This window comes from Lepus europaeus, chromosome 4, assembly GCF_033115175.1.
Source record: "Lepus europaeus isolate LE1 chromosome 4, mLepTim1.pri, whole genome shotgun sequence".
Classification (NCBI taxonomy): Eukaryota; Metazoa; Chordata; class Mammalia; order Lagomorpha; family Leporidae; genus Lepus; species Lepus europaeus.
In genome coordinates, this window is record NC_084830.1 from 58,306,342 (window position 1) to 58,330,232 (window position 23,891).

At 36.5% G+C, this 23,891-nt stretch overlaps 1 protein-coding gene across 1 annotated transcript in view; it reads right to left on the reverse strand.

Moving 5' to 3' along the window:
* Nucleotides 1-328: 328 nt before the first annotated feature.
* The window catches only part of RALYL (RALY RNA binding protein like), a 405,662-nt gene continuing 382,099 nt past the window's right edge, over nt 329-23,891 (reverse strand). The window contains exons 6-7 of the mRNA XM_062189870.1: nt 15,624-15,737; nt 329-540 (exon numbers count right to left, since the gene is read on the reverse strand). Coding sequence (XP_062045854.1) covers nt 329-540; nt 15,624-15,737 — 326 coding nt within the window. The remainder of the gene's footprint in view (nt 541-15,623; nt 15,738-23,891) is intronic.

Consider the following 23,891-nt stretch of genomic DNA (forward strand, 5'->3'; position numbering starts at 1 on the left):
TTCTAGTAAATGTTCATTTAGTACTAGTATATTGTATTTATATATACAATTATCTTGTACTTTCACAAATGCAAGATTCCTTTTACAATGAAGGATTTGCACAAGAGAATCTTTCATTTGGGACATTAGTTATTCCTACTCTCATATAGCATATTTCTATGGTTCTTTCCCTTATATCCTGATATTTTGTTAACAAAAAGATTATTGAGCACTTACTATGTGCAAAGCACTAAATTAATGTTCCCTTTAGTAGTGCAAATAAGAAAGTAATATTCCCCAAATGAGTTAATCATGTTAGAATGAATGTATTGCTGACATACTAGTGCTCTTACTCAATGGGTGTGGACACCAAATATTTAGTTCCTACCAGCTCATGACCCCCATCTTCATCGAAGTCCTCCTCTATCCCATCAGTCATCTCTTCTCCATCCGCTTCTGGCCCTCCTTCAGCAGGCTCCTCTGTAGAGTGATCTGCATTCTCTGACACACATTCGTCTTGGATCAGCTCTATACTCTCTTCCAATTGCTTCTTCTGAGCTTCTAGGGGGGAAAAAGCAAATGACTACTACCTTGGGTTGCCCACGAGCCATTTGGATAAACCATGAAGAAACAGTCTATGATGGGTAAATTCTGTGTATGGTTAAAGGTATGCTATGAATAGGTAATATTATGTTTTGGCTGAATTTATTCAATCATGTTTATATATATATATGTGCATTTACATGAAAGCATATTAATTTTAAAATGGAATTATCAAAAATTAGGGAATTCAGATGGTAGTAGTACATAAACAAAGCTTTATGTAAGTAGATTTATCTTTCCCATTACTTTATCCTGTATGTAGTCCTTTCTTATAAAGATAGTCTCTATGATGAGAAAACAGAGCAAAAATAAAGGGCAAAAAATGAAATGAAACATAAATTGTTTATTCAATGAAGAAGGATGGAAAAAGCTCATTTACAAGTTCAAATCTAAAAGAAAAAGACAAAGAAAAACTCAATAAGAAAGTACCAAAGTGAATATGCTTTCATTCAGATGATATATCTCTAAATACAATTCCTTGAAATTTTAAAGTCTAAGTTCTCTTTGTGGATGTGGTTCACTACAATGAAAAGAACATGAATTCTGGTGTCAGACAACCTAGATTCAAAGTCAAGTTTTACCATTTAGTAGCTATGCAATGCTGTTCAAAACAGAAATGATCAACCTTCATTGTGCCTCAATTTTCTCCTCAACTCATTGGGATAACTACTTCTTAAACTTATTCATGGTTTGGATTAGTAAATCAAAGTATTAGTAGTGATTTGCAAGTAATAAGTGCTCAACAAATAAAGCTATAATTTACATTAACAGAATATACTCTGATTGTTAGGGTCTATACATTCCATTTGCAGAAACTCACCAAGATAGAATTTATGCTAGTAGCATAACAGTTCTTTCCTCTAATGGTTGTTTTTCATCCTTGAAAATATCAAGAAGCATTGAATATTTAATAAATTAGGCCATCTTATGTTTCTCTTTCCCCAACTTATTTCCATGTGTTCATCACTTTTACAAAAACTGAATTGTTTTCACTAATTCTGATTATTGTTCTTTACCTCTCAATTTTTTTTTGACAGACAGAGTTACACAGTGAGAGAGAGAGAGACAGAGAGAAAGGTCTTCCTTCCGTTGGTTCACACGCCAAATGGCCGCTATGGCCAGCATGCTGCACTGATCCGAAGCCATGAGCCAGGTGTTTCCTCCTGGTCTCCCATGCGGGTGCAGGGCCCAAGCACTTGGGCCGTCCTCCACTGCCTTCCTGGGCCACAGCAGAGAGCTGGACTGGAAGAGGAGCAACCGGGACATAATCTGGCACCCCAACCCGCCCCAACCGGGACTAGAACCCAGGTGCCAGCACTGCAGGTGGAGGATTAGCCAAGTGAGCCACGGCGCCGGTCTACCACTCAATTTTTAGAGCATCACTCTACTTGAGTTTTACAGGATGCTGCCTCTTGAGTTTATATGTCGATATTTTATGGCAATTAAGATAGTTCATAGAGTCAAAAAGAGTTTACAGTATTAAAAAAGGAAATTAAGCATTGACATATTAAAAGGAAATATTAAAAGGAAAATAAGCATTGACATATTTCAACTCAGCATAAAACTGATGGCATTGCAAAAATTAGAAGAAAAATAGGAAAAGGGGGATGGGAGAGAGAGAGGAAGTGCAGGTAGAGTGGGGAGTATCATTATGCTCTTAAAACTGTATATGTGAAATACATGAAATTTGTTCCCTTTACATAAATAACATGCAGACATTCCAATATGGGACACAGATGTTTCAGCTGCTAACCAAATACTTGCTCTGAATTTTAAAGCCTTGAACCAGGCAATCCCACCCACACATCTATGACCAGCATGCAGTGAGAAAAATCTGTGATGGACAGGTCAGTTTGAGCTCTAAAGAGTATTGACTCCTCTGACATCAATCTCCCTCTTGCTTTTTCTTTTGCCTCTGCTATTGTTGATCTTTTGGCTTTACAGAAAAGATTTTCCTACTCTGTTTCTTTTTATGATATATTTATTTATTTGAAAGTCAGAGTTATGGAGAGGGAGGGAGGGAAGGTGAGAGAGAGAGAAAGATCTTCCATCATTGGTTCACTCACCAGATGGCCACAGCAGCTGGGTCCAGGCCAGGCTACAGCCAGGAGCCAGGTCTTCCAGGTCTCCCACATGGGTAGCGGGGCCCAAGCACCTGGGTGATCCTCTGCTGCTTTTCCCAGGCCATTAGCAGGGAGCTGGATCAGAAGTGGAGCAGCCGAGACTCTAATGGGAGCCCATTTGGGATGCTGGCATTGCACGGGGCAGCTTTACCAGCTACACCACAAGACTAGCCCCCCTTCTCTGTTTTTGACTCTCCATTGTTTATCTTCACAGTGGTTTTCATACTTATCCTTCAACCTTTTCATTTCTTGCCACTCTAGGACATCATGTTTCTTATTCAAAATGCCCATGATGTCAAGATCTGCAGTTGGTATTTCAAGAAATAGAGAGGACTTATGGCTTAGGATTGAACAATTATTTTCTATGCAGTGAAAAATGTTCTGAATTATCATAGCTTTTCTCGAAGCCAACATTTTCAACGTTAGGTTATTGTATTTATCCTTTTGTTATAACACAGAAATGGACTTTTCCTTAAGACTGACATGGCATTGGGAATTTATTTGCTCTAGCATATTCATTTCTTGAATGATTTCAGAAATGTTTCTTCTCGAAGAACCCTTGTATTTTTGTGTTGGAAGTCATATTACTATTTTTTCCTCTAAAAAGATATCTGGCTTAGGAAGCATGGCAGATTTGCACAGAATCTGAGAAAGGCTAGGCTTTAAAGATGGGCAGTCCTCATCTGGCTTTATATGTCAATTTATTTCAGTTATCTTTGGAAACCCAGCTGACTTTCTTGATCTCCCTACGGGAATGTGACCTCTCCTCCTCCGATGAACCAAAGCTCTGATGATCAAATGTTGTCTTATGGTTGGTTGTTCTACTAATGTCTTAACCATTTCTCAAATGTGTTTAAGTTTTCTAGAATTTTCAGCTGTTGCCTTACAAGGTCATTGTTACAAAGGGGATAATATGAATGTCCATCTTTTTTTTTTTTTTTTTTTTGACAGGCAGAGTTAGACAGAGAGAGACAGAGAGAAAGGTCTTCCTTTTCCATTGGTTCACCCCTCAAATGGCTGCTACAGCCAACATGCTGCACTGATCCGAAGCCAGGAGCCAGGTGCTTTCTCCTGGTCTCCCCTGCGGGTGCAGGGCCCAAGCACTTGGGCCATCCTCCACTGCCTTCCCGGGCCACAGCAGAGAGCTGGACTGGAAGAGGAGCAACCGGGACAGAATCCGGTACCCCAACTGGGACTAGAACCCGGGGTGCCAGTGCTGTAGGCGGAGGATTAGCCAAGTGAGCCACGGCGCCAGCCATGAATGTCCATCTTTTGTAAACTAAAAAACACAATACAAATTGGTTATCAATCCAGACTGATAGAAAGTTAATTAATTTAAAAAAAATTATGTAGGATCTCTGTCTTTAATGTGCTGTACATTGCTATTTAATGCTATAATTAGTAATCCAATGGTAGTTTTTTCACTTTATGTTGCTATATGGGCAAAATGTTGAAATCTTTACCTAATATATACTAAACTGATCTTCTGTATACAAAGAGAATTGAAAATGAATCTTTACATGAATGGAAGGGGAAAGGGAGCGGGAAAGGGGAGGGTTGCGGGCGGGAGGGAAGTTATGGGAGGGGGGAAGCCATTGTAACCCATAAGCTATACTTTGGAAACTTATATTCATTAAATAAAAGTTTAATAAAAAAAATTGGTTATCAAGAAACATTTTGATGTGCTCTGTACCCTTCACTGAATAACTTACACATAGAAAAGATAATAAAAGGTATTAAATAGGATAGAGAAAATGGAATCCATTCCTCTCCTAATCACTAGTCTTATTAACTATAATTTCCTTCTCTAAAGCATGAACATAAAAGTAATATCTGTTTCAGGAAGTTGTTATGTGCTCATGTGAGGAAAATTATGAGAAAAAATTGACAGAAAATGTGTACTATGAAAAAAATTGACAATGGGCTTCAAAATTTTTTACATATAAATAAACTAATTCAGTTTTCCACAATTTTTTGAGATATACTCATAAGTGACTATGTTCTTAAACTGAAAAAAAAACAAACATTATCATTACAGACTCTACAGTTATTAAGTTAAATCTATATTAATTAATTTATACAGACAAATATCTGTATTAAAATCTCATTACTAGCTATCATGAAGAACCATAATTACAAAGATATTTTGGATTTTGGCTTTAATACAACCTCTTTATTTCTATGTTTAGACACATATTTTATATTAAGTTATACTCTTTTTCATATTAACATACAACATGCATGCAATTTGAGCATATATTTCAAAAGAAATGGTGTAATAATATAGTTCAATACAAAGAAAACTATAAATTATCTTCATTAATTTGATAATTAATGTGAAAATTAAATGTGTAGAAGATATAATCTTGTTTGAGAAAGAAAGCTTTAATTATGATGGCAATTATTTCTTAGTAATCTAACAGAAATATAATCAGTTCTGGGTTTTAGTGATAGACTGCACTGTCATCACCTCAATAGGAAATGTAAAAATCACTGAACAATGATAGTTTCCTAAACAAAATCACAGAGGAAAGCACATCTTGTTTATTAAACAGTTCAGGAAATTTTGATCCAGTAATTATCTTACTGAAATAGAAAGAAACAAAGAAAATTGCTGTATTTTTCTGACTAATCATCCAATTTTAATTATTTTAGAAATGAATATTATTCTATTTATTCTTTACTTCAAAATATTTCCTTTATTTGCACAGTTTTTTCTACTTACCACTTTTGCTTTTTTATGGTGAGTATATGTGAGTGAACTTGTATGGTCTCTAAAGCTTCTTTGGAGGTAAAAACATTTTTCTTCACTTTTGTGTCCCGTGTGACTAACTGACCTTACAGTCAAATTAAATATCTGCTGAATATATCTATGAATGGTTCTAAAATCAAATAATGAAAATAAATTTCTGTATGCCAAATTCTTTTTATAGTCAAAGTGACAATTGAATTTGGTAACAAAAATATGACTCCAAACAGAAGTTGTACATGACAGCCCCTAAACAAGGAGTCAAAATAAAGTGTTGGTCTGAGATATTCTTGAAGAAACCTGTTCTTATTTATAGTGATAAGTCTTCAAGAGAAAAATAAAATGTGAAGTGTTTGAGTGCTTATGGAAGGAGGGCAGCCTCTGGACTTCTGCCTTTTGGAGTCTGTTGGTGTCTCTAAGACAGAGTGATGGATGACCACAGCATTTCTTTTGTGAGCAGGTAAGTGAGTTAGTAATCTATTTTGCTTTGGAAAGCCAGCAACTTACATCTAACAGAGATCTCTAATACTATCCACATTATCGACTACAATAGCAAAAATGTTTATAATGATTGCCAATTAATAAATGCTTATGAAATGTTGACTGTATAACATTCATTAGTTTTAGTCTTTGAAATATAGAGCATTGTATCATTTATAGAGCATTTTTCATGTTACACATGAGAAAACAGAGGCATAAGTAAGTTAAATAAGATATCCATGGTCACAGAATAATAAATACCAGAGTTGGAATTTCAATTTAAGGATTTCTGACTCTTTTGACTAGGCTTTTTTAAATGTAACTCTTGAAAAAGTCCTAATTTGACACAGCAAGAAAATACTCTGAATGTTTTCAATAACCAGACAATCTCTAAATTCAGGAATGAATAAATCTGTTTAGTTAGGGGCAAATTTTCTGGCTAAAAAATGACTATCAAAGGAAAAGAATTACAAATGACAGATCAGTACTTCTCTGTGAGAGAAAAGGCCCAAGGCTTTAAAAATCCATGAAATAAGATAATTTGATAGTAACTTTCAATCCTCATATTCAAATAATTTTTCTGCACTTAGTTCTACTTCAAAAGCTATATATGATTCAGAACACAAGTTAGAATTGTTGGGATTTATGTTCAAAGCATTTTTATTAAATTGAGTTTGCTGCACAGCTACTATCATTAATATAACTCTGAAAATTAGTTGAGTTTGCAATTAAGTTTTTTGACATGCTGACTTAATTGCTTGATAATTGCTAGTTGAATTGTACTTAGCAGATGGTTGGAAATAATGTTGATACAAAAACAGTCACATTATTTATTACAGCCAGCTAGTATCCTGGGATCATCGTGTTTGCATATCAATTTAAATTGTATTTTTGAAAAATCTGCTATAACACCTGTGTACAATATGAATTTAACTCAATGATTCCAATAAATGCCATTTAGAAAGATGAAACTCATTACTATCAACTGAGCAAATGAACACCAGGAAAATTACATAGAAGGAATGCTTTTAGATTACAGTATCAGTTACATAAGTATATTCATGGAGAAAATGAATTCAACTTTGTTTACATGAAACACCCTGGATTGTTGAGCTGACCACAAATTGGATAGAAATCATTTTTTTAAGTACTGACATCCTGTATTGGTTTGAACCTCACATTAATTTTAAGAGAGAGGTTTATTTTTCCAATTTCATGAATTTTTAAAGTAATTTTCCTAGTTTCAGGCAGCTAGTAAGCTGAACTAGGTCTCCAGTGGGAAGCAAACCTAGTTTTGTTTCATTCCTGCCTGAAGTCTTCAATATTTTAGTAATAAATTTATTTATTGGAGAGGAAAATAGCAACATGTGAAATGATCAGCTACAAGGCAGTGTGTAGGGATATGAAAACGTTCTAATTCATGGTGATGGATGCTTCATCCAGTAAAAGTACTGTTATTGAACTACGCCATTGAGATAATTAAATGTTATTCCACATAAAATACAACTCAAGAAAGTTGTTAAAAAATAAGGTGAGTACAACAGAACATGTGAGAAGTGATGTGGGTTTGGGAGTTGCAGTAGCCTTGGGGAAAATTAAAGAAGGGGTGAAGTAAACAGATCTCAAAGGTAAGGCTTGGGGATACTGACTATAATAATAGAAGAGATTTTGAAGTTGGCAATTTGATTGACAGGATCTATTAAATAGGGAGGTGACAGAGACAAGACACAGAGGGAAGAGTATATTTAGATGGGGGCAGTGAGGAGACAGAGTTCAATTGTGGAAGGTGTAATTAAGTTGTTAACAAAAGATGGCTTTAATGTTCTGCCTAGTTCAATTAAACCATAGACAAACTTCTTCCTGATAATAGGCCCTGGTCCTCACTTTTCTTAGAATATTAACTTAGAAAACCTGCAGCTATGCATTCTTCCTCTGCCCATTGAGATGTAAATCTTCTACTGAGCAGAAAAACTTTTATTAAGATCTGCAAGCAATCCTTTTGACATGTAATCCTCAATAAAGATAGTGTCAGAGTGGATGTTTAGTCCAGCAGTTAAGGCACCTCTCTCCAGCACTGGAGGGCCTGTGTTTGATTCCTAGCTCCAGCTCTTGACTCTGGTTTTCTGCTAATATAGACCCTGGAAGCAGAAGTTACGGCTCAAGTAATTTGGGTTTCTGCCACCTACCTGGGAGACATCTAGACAGCATTCCTCATTCCTGACTTTGGTCCTGGTCCCACCCTGGATGAGCATCTGGGGAGTGAACTAGTGGTTGAGGACCCTATTTGAATGTCTGCCTGTCTCTACCTCTCAAATAAAGAATAAAAAAATAAATAAATAATAAAGATAAAGCCACTTTCTCCCACCCTCTGGAGGGAAGAGAAGCCTAACTTTGTTAAGAGCCAATTAGACTGCCAAATCTTACTAACCAACATCACTCACCACCTCCAGTGCCCTCCAGTTCCTTTTCATTAACTCAAGTGACATTCAAAAAGCCTTCTGCCTTTTGAAAAAATAGGATTAATTTGAATTTCCATCTCCTATTGCAATAATCTTAAATGAAGACTTCCTTGCTGTTTTTAACATGTGTCCAGAGCCATTTTACTTTAACTGTTTTCTGAGGAATAGGTACAGAAGCTTACTAGCAAGTAGCTAGAAAAGTTTAATCCAGTGACAACTCTCTTTTTTTCCCTTACATTTAGCTTCTTTGAACAAAGATTTTAATTTTTATAGTCAAACATTTCTGTAAAACTTGTTATAAAAAATAGCAGCTTTCTCTTTCTACCTACTCACCATTTCTAGCTCCTCAAGGGCTTTCCTCTCAGCTGATTACTTCAAATGTATGCCATGATATCTGTGAATGAATGACAGGTTTATATTGCCGCTTCTAGATCAATTTTATGCATTATAATTGGCATTATCCTTAAGAAGCTGAAGACTTGGTTCTTGCTCATATTGTCTCCATGAGCTTTCTATTTCTCAAAAGAGTTATACTATAAATTTGATTAATTGATTTTCAGTTTTTACATAATTTTAACTATGTAAATACTTGGTGCAGCTAAGCTATTTGTACACAATGAATAATTTTTATGTCCTGAACAATATTTTATTTTCTTTAGAAATAAAGGGTTTTTAGGATTTTCTTTTGAAAAATTCATGTTTTATATACTTCTTCCTATGTAATTATGAAAATTTATGCCATTCTGACATAGATGTGTAAAGCTTAACACAATCAAATAATTTTCCTCCCCCACCAAGTCATCCTGACAATTCTGTTATCTTTTCCAGAACTTTTGAGTAGTTGTGATCTAGACTCCTTTCCTTCTGGTCTCTTGCAAAGTTTGTGTCCTGGAATCTCTTTTATTCCATCCTGAGGATTCCCTTTGCCTCTTGCCTTTTATTTCCCTATTTTAGGAATGTTTTCCTCGTTCTTATTTTACTTCTCTGTGTTTCGTAAAATATATTTTCTAGTACTCAGAGAAAGGGGACATTAAAATAATTAACTGCTGGGCTATCACACTGAGACGCTCCAGGCCTTGTATTCTAATAGAAGTAAACTGACACAACAGCAAAACAAACAACCCACTTAAGAGAGGCGCCAATGACCTCAATAGACATTTTTCAAAAGAGGAAATCCAAAGGCCAACAGACACATGAAAAAATGTTCAGGATCACTAGCAATCAGGGAAATGCAAATCAAAACCACAATGAGGTTTCACCTCACCCGAGTTAGAATGGCTCACATACAGAAATCTACCAACAACAGATGGATGTGGGGAAAAGAGACACTAATCCACTGTTGGTGGGAATGCAAACTGGTAAAGCCACTATGGAAGTCAGTCTGGAGATTCCTCAGAAACCTGAATATAACCCTGCCATACAACCCAGCCATCCCACTCCTTGGAATTTACCCAAAGGAAATTAAATTGGCAAATAAAAGAGTTGTCTGCACCTCAATGTTTATTGAGCTCAATTCACAATAGCTAAGACCTGGAGTCAACCTAAATGCCCATCAACAGTAGACTGGATAAAGAAATTATGGGACATGTACTCTATAGAATACTATACAGCAGTTAAAAAAAATGAAACCCGGTCATTTGCAACAAAATGGAGGAATCTGGAAAACATCATGCTGAGTGAAATAAGCCAGGCCCAAAGGGGCAGATATCATATGTTCTCCCTGATTGGTGACAACTAACTGAGCACCTAAAAGGAAACCTGTTGCAGTGAAATGGGCACTATGAGAAACAATGTCTTGATCAGCCCTTGTCATGACTTTCAAGGAACAACTTACTATTTTATTTCTTTTAGTATTTTTTTTGTTGTTGTTCTACTTAATACCATTGGCTGAACTCTTTAACTAACACAGTTATTCTTAGGTGTTTAAATTTAACTGAAAAGTGATCCCTGTTAAATATAAGAGTGGGAATAAGAGAGGGAGGAGTTCTTCCACCTACTGGTTCACTCCCCAGTTGGCTGCAATGGCCAGAGCTGAGCAAGGCTGAAGCCTTGAGTCAGGAGCTTCATCTGGGTCTCTCACATGGGTACAGGGGCCCAAACATTTGGGCCATCTTCTGCTGCTTTTCCCAGGCCATTAGCAGGGAGCTGGATTTGATGTGGTGCAGCCAGGACATGAACCAGCACCCATATGAGATGCCAGTGTCATGGGTGGCAGCTTTAACAGCTAAGCCTCAACACAGGCCCCTACAATTAGTTTCTGAAAGCTCTTTTATAAGCCCTTGCAACAATTGGTCCATAGTGTTTTTTTTATATTTCATGACTACCACATCATCTCTGACCTATGTGAGGGTATTAATTAGCATTTTTTCTTTCTTTTTGAAATTTTATTTTTCTTGTACAATCTTTGTTTCCTGTGATTTCCTTTCCTTTCCTTTTTTTTGGGGGGTGGGGCAGTTGTTTTTAATGTGAAATTCTTTCTTTTGTATGGTGATTCATGAATGTTGGTATCAACAGAGAGTATTAAAACACTGACTGGCAGCTTTGTAAGCACAGACGATGTGGGGTGATCTGACCATTTCCTTGGGAGTCTCAGGGCAGTATCTTTCCATCTTCCCTCTTAGGTTGCTCATGTTCCCAGATGAAGAGTCATACTGTCGTGCCAGCGTTGTGGCAGCTGAGGAGGACAGGAAGGCTGAACATTTTTGTAATGATTGTGCAAACATTTACTCCTCTTCCTGTTCTCAGGGACTCTCAATCTCTGAGACTCATAGTTTTAGGATCTGTGGAGAAACCTTCTTCAGCCTCCTGCCAAAGTGGGGCAGGGGCAGTTGTGAACAAGGATATAGGACTATGTTTCCTAAGTGGACTTTAATCTATTTATATCCCCTTTTCCAGAGGAGATGATACCCTCAACTCTGAACCTGTAGTGTTATGTGGTTAAAATTAGAATTAAATGTGTAGGATGTGCTAAGGTAGGTATGCTTATCCATCTGTTGTCTAGCTTCTAATTTTTTTCCTGTTTTATTTATGCCTAGAGATTTTCATTATTTTTTAACCCCATCAATGTTTTAATGCAGCTTCAGGAAGGAGTAGAACTCAATTCATGTGTTCAGTACATCTGTAACTAAAAGTATTACCAATTCAGTCAGAAATCTCAGTGATAACAGTGAAGTATTTATAACAGAAACAGTAGTCACGTCAAGTGCTGCTACAGTCAGGTCTTATCTGGAACAATGTTTTCCATTCTGAGTATCACAAACCATGGTTAACAAACTATAGACAGACCAGAGAAGAGGTGACAGCAGTTCAAGATGCAAAACCAAAGTTACATAAGAAGCAGTCTTGTTATTTCTCTAGGCAAAAGAAGGTTTCAAAGGTGCTCTGACCAAAATCTGAATGCAACTCAAGTGAATATCCATGGGCCAAGAATGTCAACTCTTTGTTCAAAGGTTTTGGAAGGGTGAGAATATTATAGCTCTCTTTAATATTTAATGGACTTTTATATTCACAAGAGATTCAATATCAAGCTTGGTTTTAGATGGTATAACGAGGATAAATGAACCAAGTGAAAGTAAATTACATCCTGGCTCAGTGTAAGGATAATCTAACACAGGGATCTCAGATAACAACATGAATAGGAATGAAGTAGATGGTATAAATCAGCTGGCTGGAAAAGATATTAACAAACTGAAAATTGTGTGCCACATAAGTAGAGAGAGTAATAGTATTGGAAAATTCAAATTTTCACAGGAATTCAGACATTTTTCTATTTATTTGTCTTATTACAATTTATGGACAATAATTTTTAAAAGTTGATGTCTTATCAAATGGGCAGGGTAAATTTATTCTATGGGACTCCAGTTTGTGACCTTTGTAATGCCTGTGCCTAACATTTCAGTTATCATTGGAGGCATTCAAATGAGACTGGCTGTTAATGTGTCAGGCATGCTATTGGGAATAAAGCTGACAAAGAATGTATAGTTGTCTTTTTACTTAACAGAGTCTCTGCTGGGTGTTCACTGTTTGATACCCACTGCTTACTTTTTCTTCTTAGTCTTTTATCTTTTTTAGTCATTTAATGTCATTGGGTAAACCACATAGTTTATGTTATCATATGTGACAACATATGTTATGGTATATGACAATTTATATTATAGTATATAAATAATGGGAATATTTTAGAAGAATCATCAAGCATAAAGCACACTTATAAAACAAACTGATGTTAAGGGTTGTTTATTGTTTTCTATAATCTATATAGCTACTGCATCCCCCAAAGAAATTGTATTACTTGGAGTATTTATTGGAGAAAATTATATAGGCACAGTGGATTCACACATAACTTTAAAAGCTGGGATACACATTTTGAGCCAAAATTCATTCTTATAGTTCACATTTGAGGATCTTGAGACCTGAAGAAGTTCAATAACTCACTATGTCATGCCCTGCACCTAGCATATGGTGTTGGACAGATAGGAAAGAGAAGATATGACCTTGTTCTTACGAAGTTTACAAGTTCAAATGATGAGAGGAAATCATAAGATGCAAATTCAGGAATAGGGATGTCATTTTATATCATTGTGATTACTCCTAAGAGATTGAGAATTCACTTCAAAGAATAGAGAAAAAATGACACTATGACTGTTTAACATGTTCCATGTTGGATGATGTTCCCCATGTTTTGTTCCTGGTCTTCCTTCTCCTTCCTTAAGCCACAAATTCTATGCTAGAAATCATTTTCAAATGTGTAACAGTGAATTGGGAATGAGAGATGAACAACAGGGTAATAATGAAGAGTAAGTGCTAGTGACTAAACAATTAGCTTTCAACCAAGTAAGCATTAAAATGACTTTACCCTTAAATTTAATGAGGTATTACTATTTTTAATGAATTTTAATGCATTTTACCCTTTTACCATAATATAGTATTAATTTGTTCCATACAACTCCGACTTCTTTTCATAAAGAAAATATTAGAAAATAATCATCTTATCTTCATACATATGTATATTATTGAGGCGATAATTATTAAGAGAATGAAGCTACAAATTAAATTAATTCATTTTCTTCATAACATGTCAAAGTAAGAAAGATATAAATATCAAAAGGCTAAATCTATCATTTTAAAAATAATTGTCTCATGACTGGGAAAGTTTAAACCGGTGCAAAAATAAGGTTGACAGTCGTTCATGAAAAGAAAATGCAAGCCTTGAATTTTAGTGTTATGTTTATAGATGATTTTCCAAGAAGATATGTGCAAGGTATTATTCACTGCAGGAAACTGGAAGGTATAATATGATGAAATAAGGATCACATTTTTCTCTTTGAGGTGATTTATATTTAAATGAGTTCTCTATAATCCTTTAAACTGAAGCGCAAATTGGTTATCAAAGTCCTTTGCTGTAAGGGTTGTTTTACATAATAATGAATTTCACAGAAGTTCCTCAAAGCGAAATATTGATTTAGGCAACATCACAGGATATTTCAGCTACAGCAACACTTTAGATTGGTGCCTCAGACAGCATATAAAAACTTTCCAAAGTTTAAATTTCTTTATTAAGTATAGGCAGTGTTCCTTTCTCAGTAGAAAATACATTTGTAATCAAATTTTTTAATAAAGAGGTTCTACTTAGTCTATCATTTGTCATCTATATTAACTTAACCATGGTAGGGAGAAACTGACCACACTCTAGGCACATGCATTTTGTTTCTTAAAAAAGAGCTAAATAAAAGTGGTAGGAAAGGTTCCTTTGTCTGTACATATGTGTGCTGCCACTAACCCCTGATAGCTCCAGTTAATAAGACTATAACTTTGTGCAAGTTACCACGCTGTGTTATTTACATGTGCAGTTTTATCCTTTCCTTGCACTGTGAGGTAGCCGTAACTATTCCTTATACTATAGTGAGATAACTGAGGCTGAGTGGCGTGTGAGTACTGGACCACTATGTACGTCTCTCTTCCTGGACGCTGTCACTCCCTTCCCCACCCTTAGGCTTTTTGTTCTTGAACTCTATGTGATCATCACCAGAAGGTAACTTTTAGTTGTCACCCCAGAGCTAAGGGTCAACAGACAGTCTGTAGTAGAACAGATGTGCTGGGTCTCAACTGTTTCTTATCTGTGAGGAGTTACCTAGATAGTCTCATTTCATTGAAATACTGGCACCAGGCCCTGGGAAACACTTGAGATTGAGGCTATAAATTAGAAAGGACATTGAATTCAGTCACAAGACCTGGGTTTGAGACTCAGGTCTATCACTGACTAGATATGTAGTTATAGAAAAATCAGTTTATCTCCTTGAGCCTCTTAGTATTTCCATCTACAAAATGAGGTTCAGTTTACTAATAGCTTTCAAAACTTTATTGTTCATTTGCTATTTTTTAAAGTATAATTTTTTCAGTAAATTAAGTCTTATGTTGAATCTCAATATGAAAAAACAGATGTGGGTAGAGCTATACTTGTTGGAATAAAGTCTGGGTGCGCAGGGGACCTGAGTTTATCATTTACCTACTATGTCTCTTCCTAACCTCCAACTCATCTCCAAGGAGGCCCCCAGGGCATCTAAGGCTTGCAGAACACAATTTCCAAACTATTGACTAGCTCTGAATTCATCTTAGTTCACATCTTCCATGATTTAAAAAATATCTGTAGCCACATGAAAAAGGACATCAAACTTGTACTAGAATGGAGAGAAGCTATTAAATTCTAAAGGATATAATTAAATAACTTGGCCCATGAGTGCCAGGGGCATGCTGTTAGTGTCAAGGTTCTTGAAATTGAGTACAGACGTTTTGCACACTGTCAGCAAAGGCTGGACTTGGGCATTGTAATAATGATTTTTGAAACTTTAAAAATTTTCCTCCAGCACTGTGACAAAATATAAATATCATTTTAGCTTAATATTAATATTCTATTCATTGGTTTTATTTTCTTAAAACTTATTTGATATTAAGATGTAAACTTTCAAATGTGATTCAACTATTTCTGATTATTTTATCAAAATACTTTCCCTTTTTTTAAAAATTGAATCAGTAAAATTAGTTGATATTCTCTAAAAGTAATCACATTTCTTCACTGCAAACTCTTGGTTTAAAGACTTTGTCTGCATATCTGCATACAACTCTACTAAACACTCTGCCAGTGTCTTCCTGGCCCTGCACTATTCCTGTGATGGACAGTGTTCTGCTGGTTTAATTCCAGCCTGTCTGTGGCCACAGACTCTTTTCACTTACCTGCTTCTGCCTTCTGCTGTTTTTCAATCTTCTCCAGGCGCCCTAGCAAGGAGTCAATTTTAGTTTTGATCTGGGTTAATTCTTTCTTGATTGTCTGTAACTCGTCTGATTTCACTGGAAGGGAGAAAGGGGAAAGAAAACAACAATATCCAATGCATCATGATTCACTTAGAACACAACTCACAGATACCCCATGTCACCTCAAGACTGTGTCAAATTGCACAGGATACTTTGACCAGCTTCTCATTACTTCTAGTGATCTTGGAATAGTGGATGACTGCCAATAACAGGAGTGGTTTTCAGTTGACACTACATCTTCTTTTTAGAAAAGATTTATTGATTTATTTATAAGACACAGTGACTGAGACAGAGGCAGAGGGAAGAGAGAAAAGAGATCGTCTATCTGCTGGTTCACCCCCAAAATGCTAGAAACAGCCAGAGTTTGGCCAGTTTGAGACCAGTAGCCTAAAACTCCACCTGGGTCACACACATGGGTGGCAGGGGCCCAAGTACTCGGGCCATCATCAGCTGCCTTACCAGGCCTATTAGCAGACAGGTGGATTGGAAACAGAGCAACCAGCTTTTGAATGGGCACACAAATGTGAGGTGGCAGCACTGCAAGTAGCAGCTTAATGCACTGTGCTACAACACTGGCCCTGATACGATATTTTTGGACTGCAAGCTATGCAAAGAAATAAAGGAACCTGGAAATACTTTATTTTATAAAATAACTAAATGGTGTTGGATTTGGTTTGGCAAATAGCATGAGTGCCTATGTTGTAATATGTATGAGTCAGTGATGTTTTCGGTGCAGTTCCTCGTGGGCTGACTGAAAACACAATGCAACATCTTTCCTCTGAAGAAAATGTCTTAGCTTCTAGAGAACTCCCCCAACTTGCTACCTCCCTTTTCCTTTCTAAACAAAATAAGGCAATGAGTGTGCAAACCTCTCTTTAATCTGTGGTACTTCAGGGAAAGGAACTCCCTGATATTTTCTACAGTAGTGGTTCCCAATCTAGATTTTCATTATTTAGCATAGCTTCACGAAAACAGGATTGACAGCTTTTCATTTTTCCAAGTATGGTTGTTAAAAACAACAATAATGTCCAATTATCAACTGTAATAATAATAAACATTATATAATATTTATTTCATTTTAATTTTGTATTTTCTTTTTACACTTGGTTTTAGCCCTAAAAGGCCAATAAACTATATATATTTTTTGTTTTATTTTAAAAAATTTATCTCACACACACACACACACACATGCACAGAGCTCTCATCTACTGGGTCACCTCCCAGATACCTGAGATAGCTAAAGTTGGACTGGGGTCCAAGCCAGGAGCCAGGTACACAATCCAGGTCTCCCATGTGGACAGCAGGAACATAATGACCAAGCCATCATTGCTGCCTCTATGGGTCTGCATTGGAGGGAAGCCAGAGCCAGGAACTAGAGCTGGGAAATGAATGTAGGCACTCCAAAGTGGAATGCAGGCGCCTTAATGGTTAAAAGCCTGCTCCTATAATAATAGTTTTGTATAAAAAAATGGGCTTTTAATTATTTTATATAAAAATGTGGACAGCGTTTTGGTGCAGATGTTAAGTTGCCATTTTTTTTTTTTTTGACAGGCAGAGTGGACAGTGAGAGAGAGAGACAGAGAGAAAGGTCTTCATTTTGCCATTGGTTCACCCTCCAATGGCCGCCACGGCTGGCGCGCTGCGGCCGGCGCACCGCGCTGATCCGAAGCCAGGAGCCAGGTGCTTCTCCTGGTCTCCCATGGGGTGTAGGGCCCAAGCACTTGGGCCATCCTCCACTGCACTCCCTGGCCACAGCAGAGAGCTGGCCTGGAAGAGGGGCAACCGGGACAGGATCGGTGCCCCGACCGGGACTAGAACCTGGTGTGCCGGCGCTGCAAGGCGGAGGATTAGCCTAGTGAGCCGCGGCACTGGCCAAGTTGCCATTTTGAATACTGATAAGTTCAACATATCAGTGTGCTGGTTCGAGTTCTGGATACTCCATTTTTTATCCATCTTTCTGCTAACACACCTAGGAATGCAGAAGAAAATGACTAAGGTATTTGTGTCCCTTCAATACATGTGGGAAACCTGATGGAGTTCTTGGCTTCAGGCTTCAGTTGGTCCAGTTCTGGCTGTTCTGGTCATTTGGTGATAAACTAGTGGATGGAAGATCTCTATCTCTATCTCTAACTCTAACTCTATCACTTCTCTCTCCTAATCCCTCCCTCTAGAATAAATAAAATAAAATAAAATAAAATAAAATGCCTCTAGAATAAATAAAATAAGTGAATCTTTTTTTAAAAAAAATAGGCTTAATTGGGGCTAGCGTTGTGGTGCAGTAGGTTACTCCTCCGCCTGCAGCACCAGCATCCCATATGGCTGCCAGTTCTCATCCCAGCTGCTCCTCTTCTGATCCAGCTCTCTGCTATGGCCTGGGAAAGCAGTAGAAGATGGCCCAAGTCTTTGGGCCCCTGCACTCACCTGGGAGACCCAGAGGAAGCTTCCTGGCTCCTGGCTTCAGATCTGTTCAACTCCTGTCCTTGCAGACATTTTGGGGAGTGATGGATGGAAGACCTTTCTCTCTCTCTCTCTGTAACTCTACCTCTCAAATAAATAAATAAAATCTTGAAAAGGAATAGGCTTATATTTATGCAAAATTAACTGCATTGTTCTTATTTTATTTTTTTAGAACTGTGAGAAATTTTTTCTTGAATCTAAAATAACCAAAGATTGAAGATTTTAAAACTATCACTATATAGCTGCAACAGTTGCTTCTGAGTTTTCATTAAGTGAGCTTTTAGGTTTCCATGCTTTCTTTGGGGATTTCATGAAGATGTGCATATACAAGATCTGGGGAGTATACAAAGATCTTTTAAAAAGTTCATGGAAAATGAAATTCAAATATTATTTTGGTTCAAAACTATTTGAAATTTATGCATAGTTTTTCATACTATGTGCTTCACATAAATGTTTTGAAGACTTCTCTCATATGCATGGATTTAAATTTTTTTACTCAAATAAATTTTATTAAATACATTTTTAATTTCACTGTTTTCATGAAGTTTTTTTAAATAAACTTGTATCATATTCCAGCCTATTTCATTCCGTTGTTATTTTTTTTTTTCAACATCATCATGATTTCATATTATATATTTCTCAGAAATATCTGAAGGAATTAATGTTCACGTTGATTCTCTAGTGTTCAGGACTTTCAAAAAATAATAAAAACGAAATGCAAACTGCTTGCAAAAGAACTATTTGTCAATTAAAATATGATATATATGACAAATTATGCATCACACACATTAAATCTTATAGAAAGAACAGAGCTTTTCTCATAAAATAATAAATGTTTTTTATTGTAAAATCAGCATTTTTAAAAAGAAGATTATTATCTATGATGCAAGGTTGTTTGCAAAATAAAAATTTCAGGAGCAAGGGCCCAATGGGGTATTCTTACTGTGAAGTCCTAAACTGAAAGTAGAATATAGTTTAAAACAGAGAATCAATCTTCATCTCCATTTGTTCAAAGTCATCAAAGTACCATCATTGAGATGCAGCTAGATCTGAAAAACATCATCTGTCACAATTGCAAATTGATTCAGCCTTGAAGAATGATACCCATTCCCTTTGATGGAAGCATATTATGTATTTTTACTTAAACCTATCAAATTTAATAGGAAATATGTTATTTTATGATCTTAGATTGCAATGCAGGAGAACTAGAAGTATGGCTGGAAACTAATAGAACATTAGTGAGTGGAACCACTCCTCAGTCCAAGAATGCAGTTAGCTATCTTTAATTTATCTCTTAAAAAAAAAAAAAACCACAAACCAATAAACCACCAAATATCACCATGTAGCTCTGACTTTCAAATAAAAAAAAAACCTGAAAGCATGCCAATATAAATTTTTTTAAGATTTATTTATTTATTTGAAAGGCAGAGTTACAGAGATGCAAAGAGAGAGAGAGAGAGAAAGAGAGAGAGAGAGAGAGAGAGAGAGAGAAGAGGTCTTCCATCTACTGTTTCATTTCCCAGATGGCCATAACAGCCGGCCTCATCTGCGCCAATCCAAAGCTAGGAGCCAGGAGCTTCTTCTGAGTCTCCCATGCAGGTGCAGGGGCCCAAGGACTTGGGCCACTTCCTATTGCTTTCCCAGGCCATAGCAGACAGCTGGATTGGAAATGGAGCAGCAGGGACTTGAACTGACACCCATATGGGTGCCTGCACTGCAGGTGGTGGCTTTACCCACTATGCCACAGAGCCGGCCCCCAATATAAAAATAAAAAAAATAAAATAAGAAAGGAAGGAGGAGAGAGTGTGGGAGCATGGGTGGGAAGGAAGACTGTGTAGAAAGTATCATTATACTCTTCAATCTGTGTATATGAAATATATGAAATTTGTTCACCTTATATAAACAAAAAATTTTAAATTAAAATAAGAAAAAAGGTTGTTCAGAATTAAGGAGAGCACTAGGGCCAATGCATATCTCTATATTTTCATTTAGGTTATTAGCTGGGGTCCTCCCTTCAGTTGGCCTAGCCTTTAGCACAGTGTTCTCAAAGCATTATTTATAAGTTAATAAGGCTTCTTTGTGAAAGTCATCTAGAATATCCCCATTTTGAAGACCAGAAATACGCACATTTACACAAACCAAAATCTTTAAACTGGTATTCAGGATTCGCTCAAAATAAGCTTTAATTTGTTCCATTTCTTCTCTTCAATTTAATGGAACATCTCAGCACTTAATGAAATGGAATAAGGAACCAGTTGAACTGCTGCTCACATTTGTATAATGCATTTCTTCTCAAAGAGAACTCTTCATTTGAACAGGGTAGCTTAGTATTGATCAAATGATTTATGGCACCAGATAGGCTGTAGCTCACATTTTTGTCCCTTGGAAAAAGTCACTTGCAATCAATAAGGTTTAGTTAAATTTCTTAATCTCTGTGACTTTCATTCTTTTCTTTAGAGGCTTATCACAATAATTTCCTAAAACAATGAGCATAAAGCAATTAGTACCATGCCTAGAACATCTCAAGCCCAATAAATGCTAGAAGCAATGTTACTATTGTTGTTGTTACTGTTACCTATTATTATATAAAATGTCTATCACAGCAAAGAGCCTTTGTTTCCCCAAATATGTCTATCAATATCATACACCCGATTTAGGGTACAGTTTATGTCATCCTGCTTCTAAGAATTTTTCCTTGACTATCTCACTGAAAGATGCATCTCTCATTTGTAATCTTTTAATGGCATTTCAGTTTTCTCACATTCACTAGACTCATGCTTGTACGTCTACTTTTTATTAACTTGTGAGTTCCTTGAGTGAAGGCATTCTGATTAGACATTCAGGAATTTTAGCAGTCATGCTTCGGAGTATTTCCTATGCATTTTGAAAACCTCCTTCTCTTCCTTTGACTAATTAGATTCCTGATTCTTACCATGGAGTTCTCTGCATGAAGCTCATCCTTCTTCATTTAAAATAGTACTAGCATGTTTAACATGAGATGCTACCTAAGATTAGGGCCTAACAAAAACCTTAACCCATAACGGGCTCTCTAGAACCAAACTCCCATGAATGGAGAAAGCACATCCAATTCTTTTTTTCCTTTTATTGATAGGAGTTAGTCTGATGTCTTGAGCACAGAAAGCAATGAAAAAGTATAAGAAGATTTGCAGGTATATGCATGTGTAGGCATGGTCACTCAGGCTATTTTCAAATAGGGCAACACGTTTTACTGTAAACTTCATCTGCCAGGCACAAAAAGTTACATAACACTTCCTCCAAGATGTGAGTAACTAATGGGGATATAGATAAACAAACAGGAAACTTAAGCTAGAGTATGGGAAAAAATTAGGTCTAATAAATGAAGATTATGAGTTTCATAATTTAAAAATTATGAATGTAAGAAATTTTTTGCATTTCTCAGCTCCAAGCTAACTTCCCTTGTCATATATTCTGTTGTTCTTTCTAATATTCTCAGGCTTGTCAGAACTGTTGATTCCTTAACCATGTCTTGAGATTCCAGATATTCAATACCTTATTAGTTTGCACTATACTCTCATGTCTTCATCCTGGTAAATATCACCTAGTCCTTAAATTTTTAGTTCAAGGTTTGCATGCATTATATGGCCATAGTTAACCTTTGACCCTATGCTTCAACAAACCTCTTTTTAATCCATTCTTCTTTCAGATAATACTTTGATATAGATTTCCCTAAATGTCTCCGTGTTACATCATAAACTACTCTTGATTTTTTTAAACTCAAGTGTCTAACATTTTTTTCAGGGTCCCTTCTAGGAGCTGGAGATACAGTACTGAACAAGAAAGAAAAATTTCCTGCATTTATGAGACTCCTGCCTAGGGGTAGAAGAATATTGTACCCAAATATCTATGTTATTTATATATAAATAATGAAAACAAAGACTTGGGAAAGGCCTGTCTTGAGAGTGAGACCTGTCACTTTATATAGGGAGGTCAGGGAAATTGTAGTAGTAAGGCGATATTGAAGCACAAGTCTCAATAAGTAGAGGAAGGAGTGATGGGATGGCCGAGTACATGAAGCCAAGGAACAGTACAGACAAGCATCTGCAACACTCCAAGTATGGACTGTTTCAGGCAACAGTGCCATGCCTCGAGTGTTTCAGGGACAGGAAGGAAGCCATTGTGGCTGGGGAGCAAATGGGAGAAGAGCACAGGAGGTTACTAGGCAAGTTGGAAAAGCTTTCATTAAGTCTTGTTGGCCAAAGTAAATATTTTGGGCTTTATTCCTCAATATTTGAAGAGCATCATTTTCACTGTGTTGTGAAAAGATGTGGGAGGAGTACAATCAGTGAGGTCACTGAAAAAGCTGTGGAAAAAGTTCAAGGGAGAGATGATGGTAGATTGGATTGAATTAGCAGTTGGAGTCAAGAGAAGTAGATAGATTCTGTATATATTTTAAAGATTGAAGCCACAAAATTCATAGAAATGTTGGATATAGAGTGCAGGTGAAAGAGAGGATTCAAAGTGAACTCCAAAGTTTTTGGTTCAGGTATCTGGAAGGCTGGAATTGTCATTTGTTAACATGAGGGAAGAGTACCAGAGGCTCAGGTTGTAGGGGGAAGATAAGAAGTTCTGTTGATTTTAAGATGTCTATGTGTATCCTCAGCAGATCCATAGAATGGCAGATGTCCTAAATAGCACTCTGGCCTCAGAATCAGCCCTTAAGGCATTTGGATCTGGCTGAAGAGCCCATGAGAGTATTTTAGGCATGGAAAGCCAAGACACTCTGGGGAAAAAAAAAAGAAAAAGAAGACCTAAATGAAAGATCTCTGTGAGTGAGATCCCAGTGGAAAGAACAGGGCCATCAAATAAGGAGGTACCTTTCTCTGAAGGGAGGAGAGAACTTCCATTTTGACTATGACCCTGTTGGAATAAGATCGAAGTCGGCTAACCCAAAAGGCTTGCATAGCCTTGGCAATTCATGACTAGAGCCTAGGGAGATTACTGATGCCATAAACAAGAGTGTCAAATTGTTAAGTCAACAACAGGAGTCACTATGTACTTACTTCTCATGTGGGATCTGTCCTTAATGTGTTGTACAATGTGAAGTAATGCTATAACTAGTACTGAAACAGTATTTTTATACTTTGTGTTTCTGTGTGGGTGCAAAGTGATGAAATCTTTACTTAATATATACTGAATCGATCTTCTGTATATAAAGAGAATTGAAAATGAATCTTGATGTGAATGGAATGGGAGAGGGAGCGGGAGATGGGAGGGGTGCGAGTGGGAGGGAAATTATGGGGGGGAACCCAATGTAATCCATAAACTGTACTTTGGAAATTTATATTTACTAAAGAAAAAAAAAAGAAAAAAAAGATGTCTACATGTATCCAAGCACAAGTGAAAAAACTCAATTGCATATGAGTATGACATTTATGGGAAAGGTCAGAGGCAGCAAAACAAATTTCGGAGTTGCCAGACAAAGACGGCATTACAAGTTAATATACAGGATGAGTCTGCCCTAGTAGTTTAGTGTGCATACATTCATCAAAGGTATTTTAGAAGTTGAAAGTAATAGTATCTTGAAAGAAATGTACCTTCTATGCTTTTTCTCTAGATAAATTCTACAACAAAACTATTCTAAAAAAATAGGCAAAAGCAAGTGTACTGTCATAATAAAAGCCTTTGGTTATCCTGTTGAATGTAACTTATTTTTCTGTGAGTAATTACGGGACTTCAATACAGAATTATTAA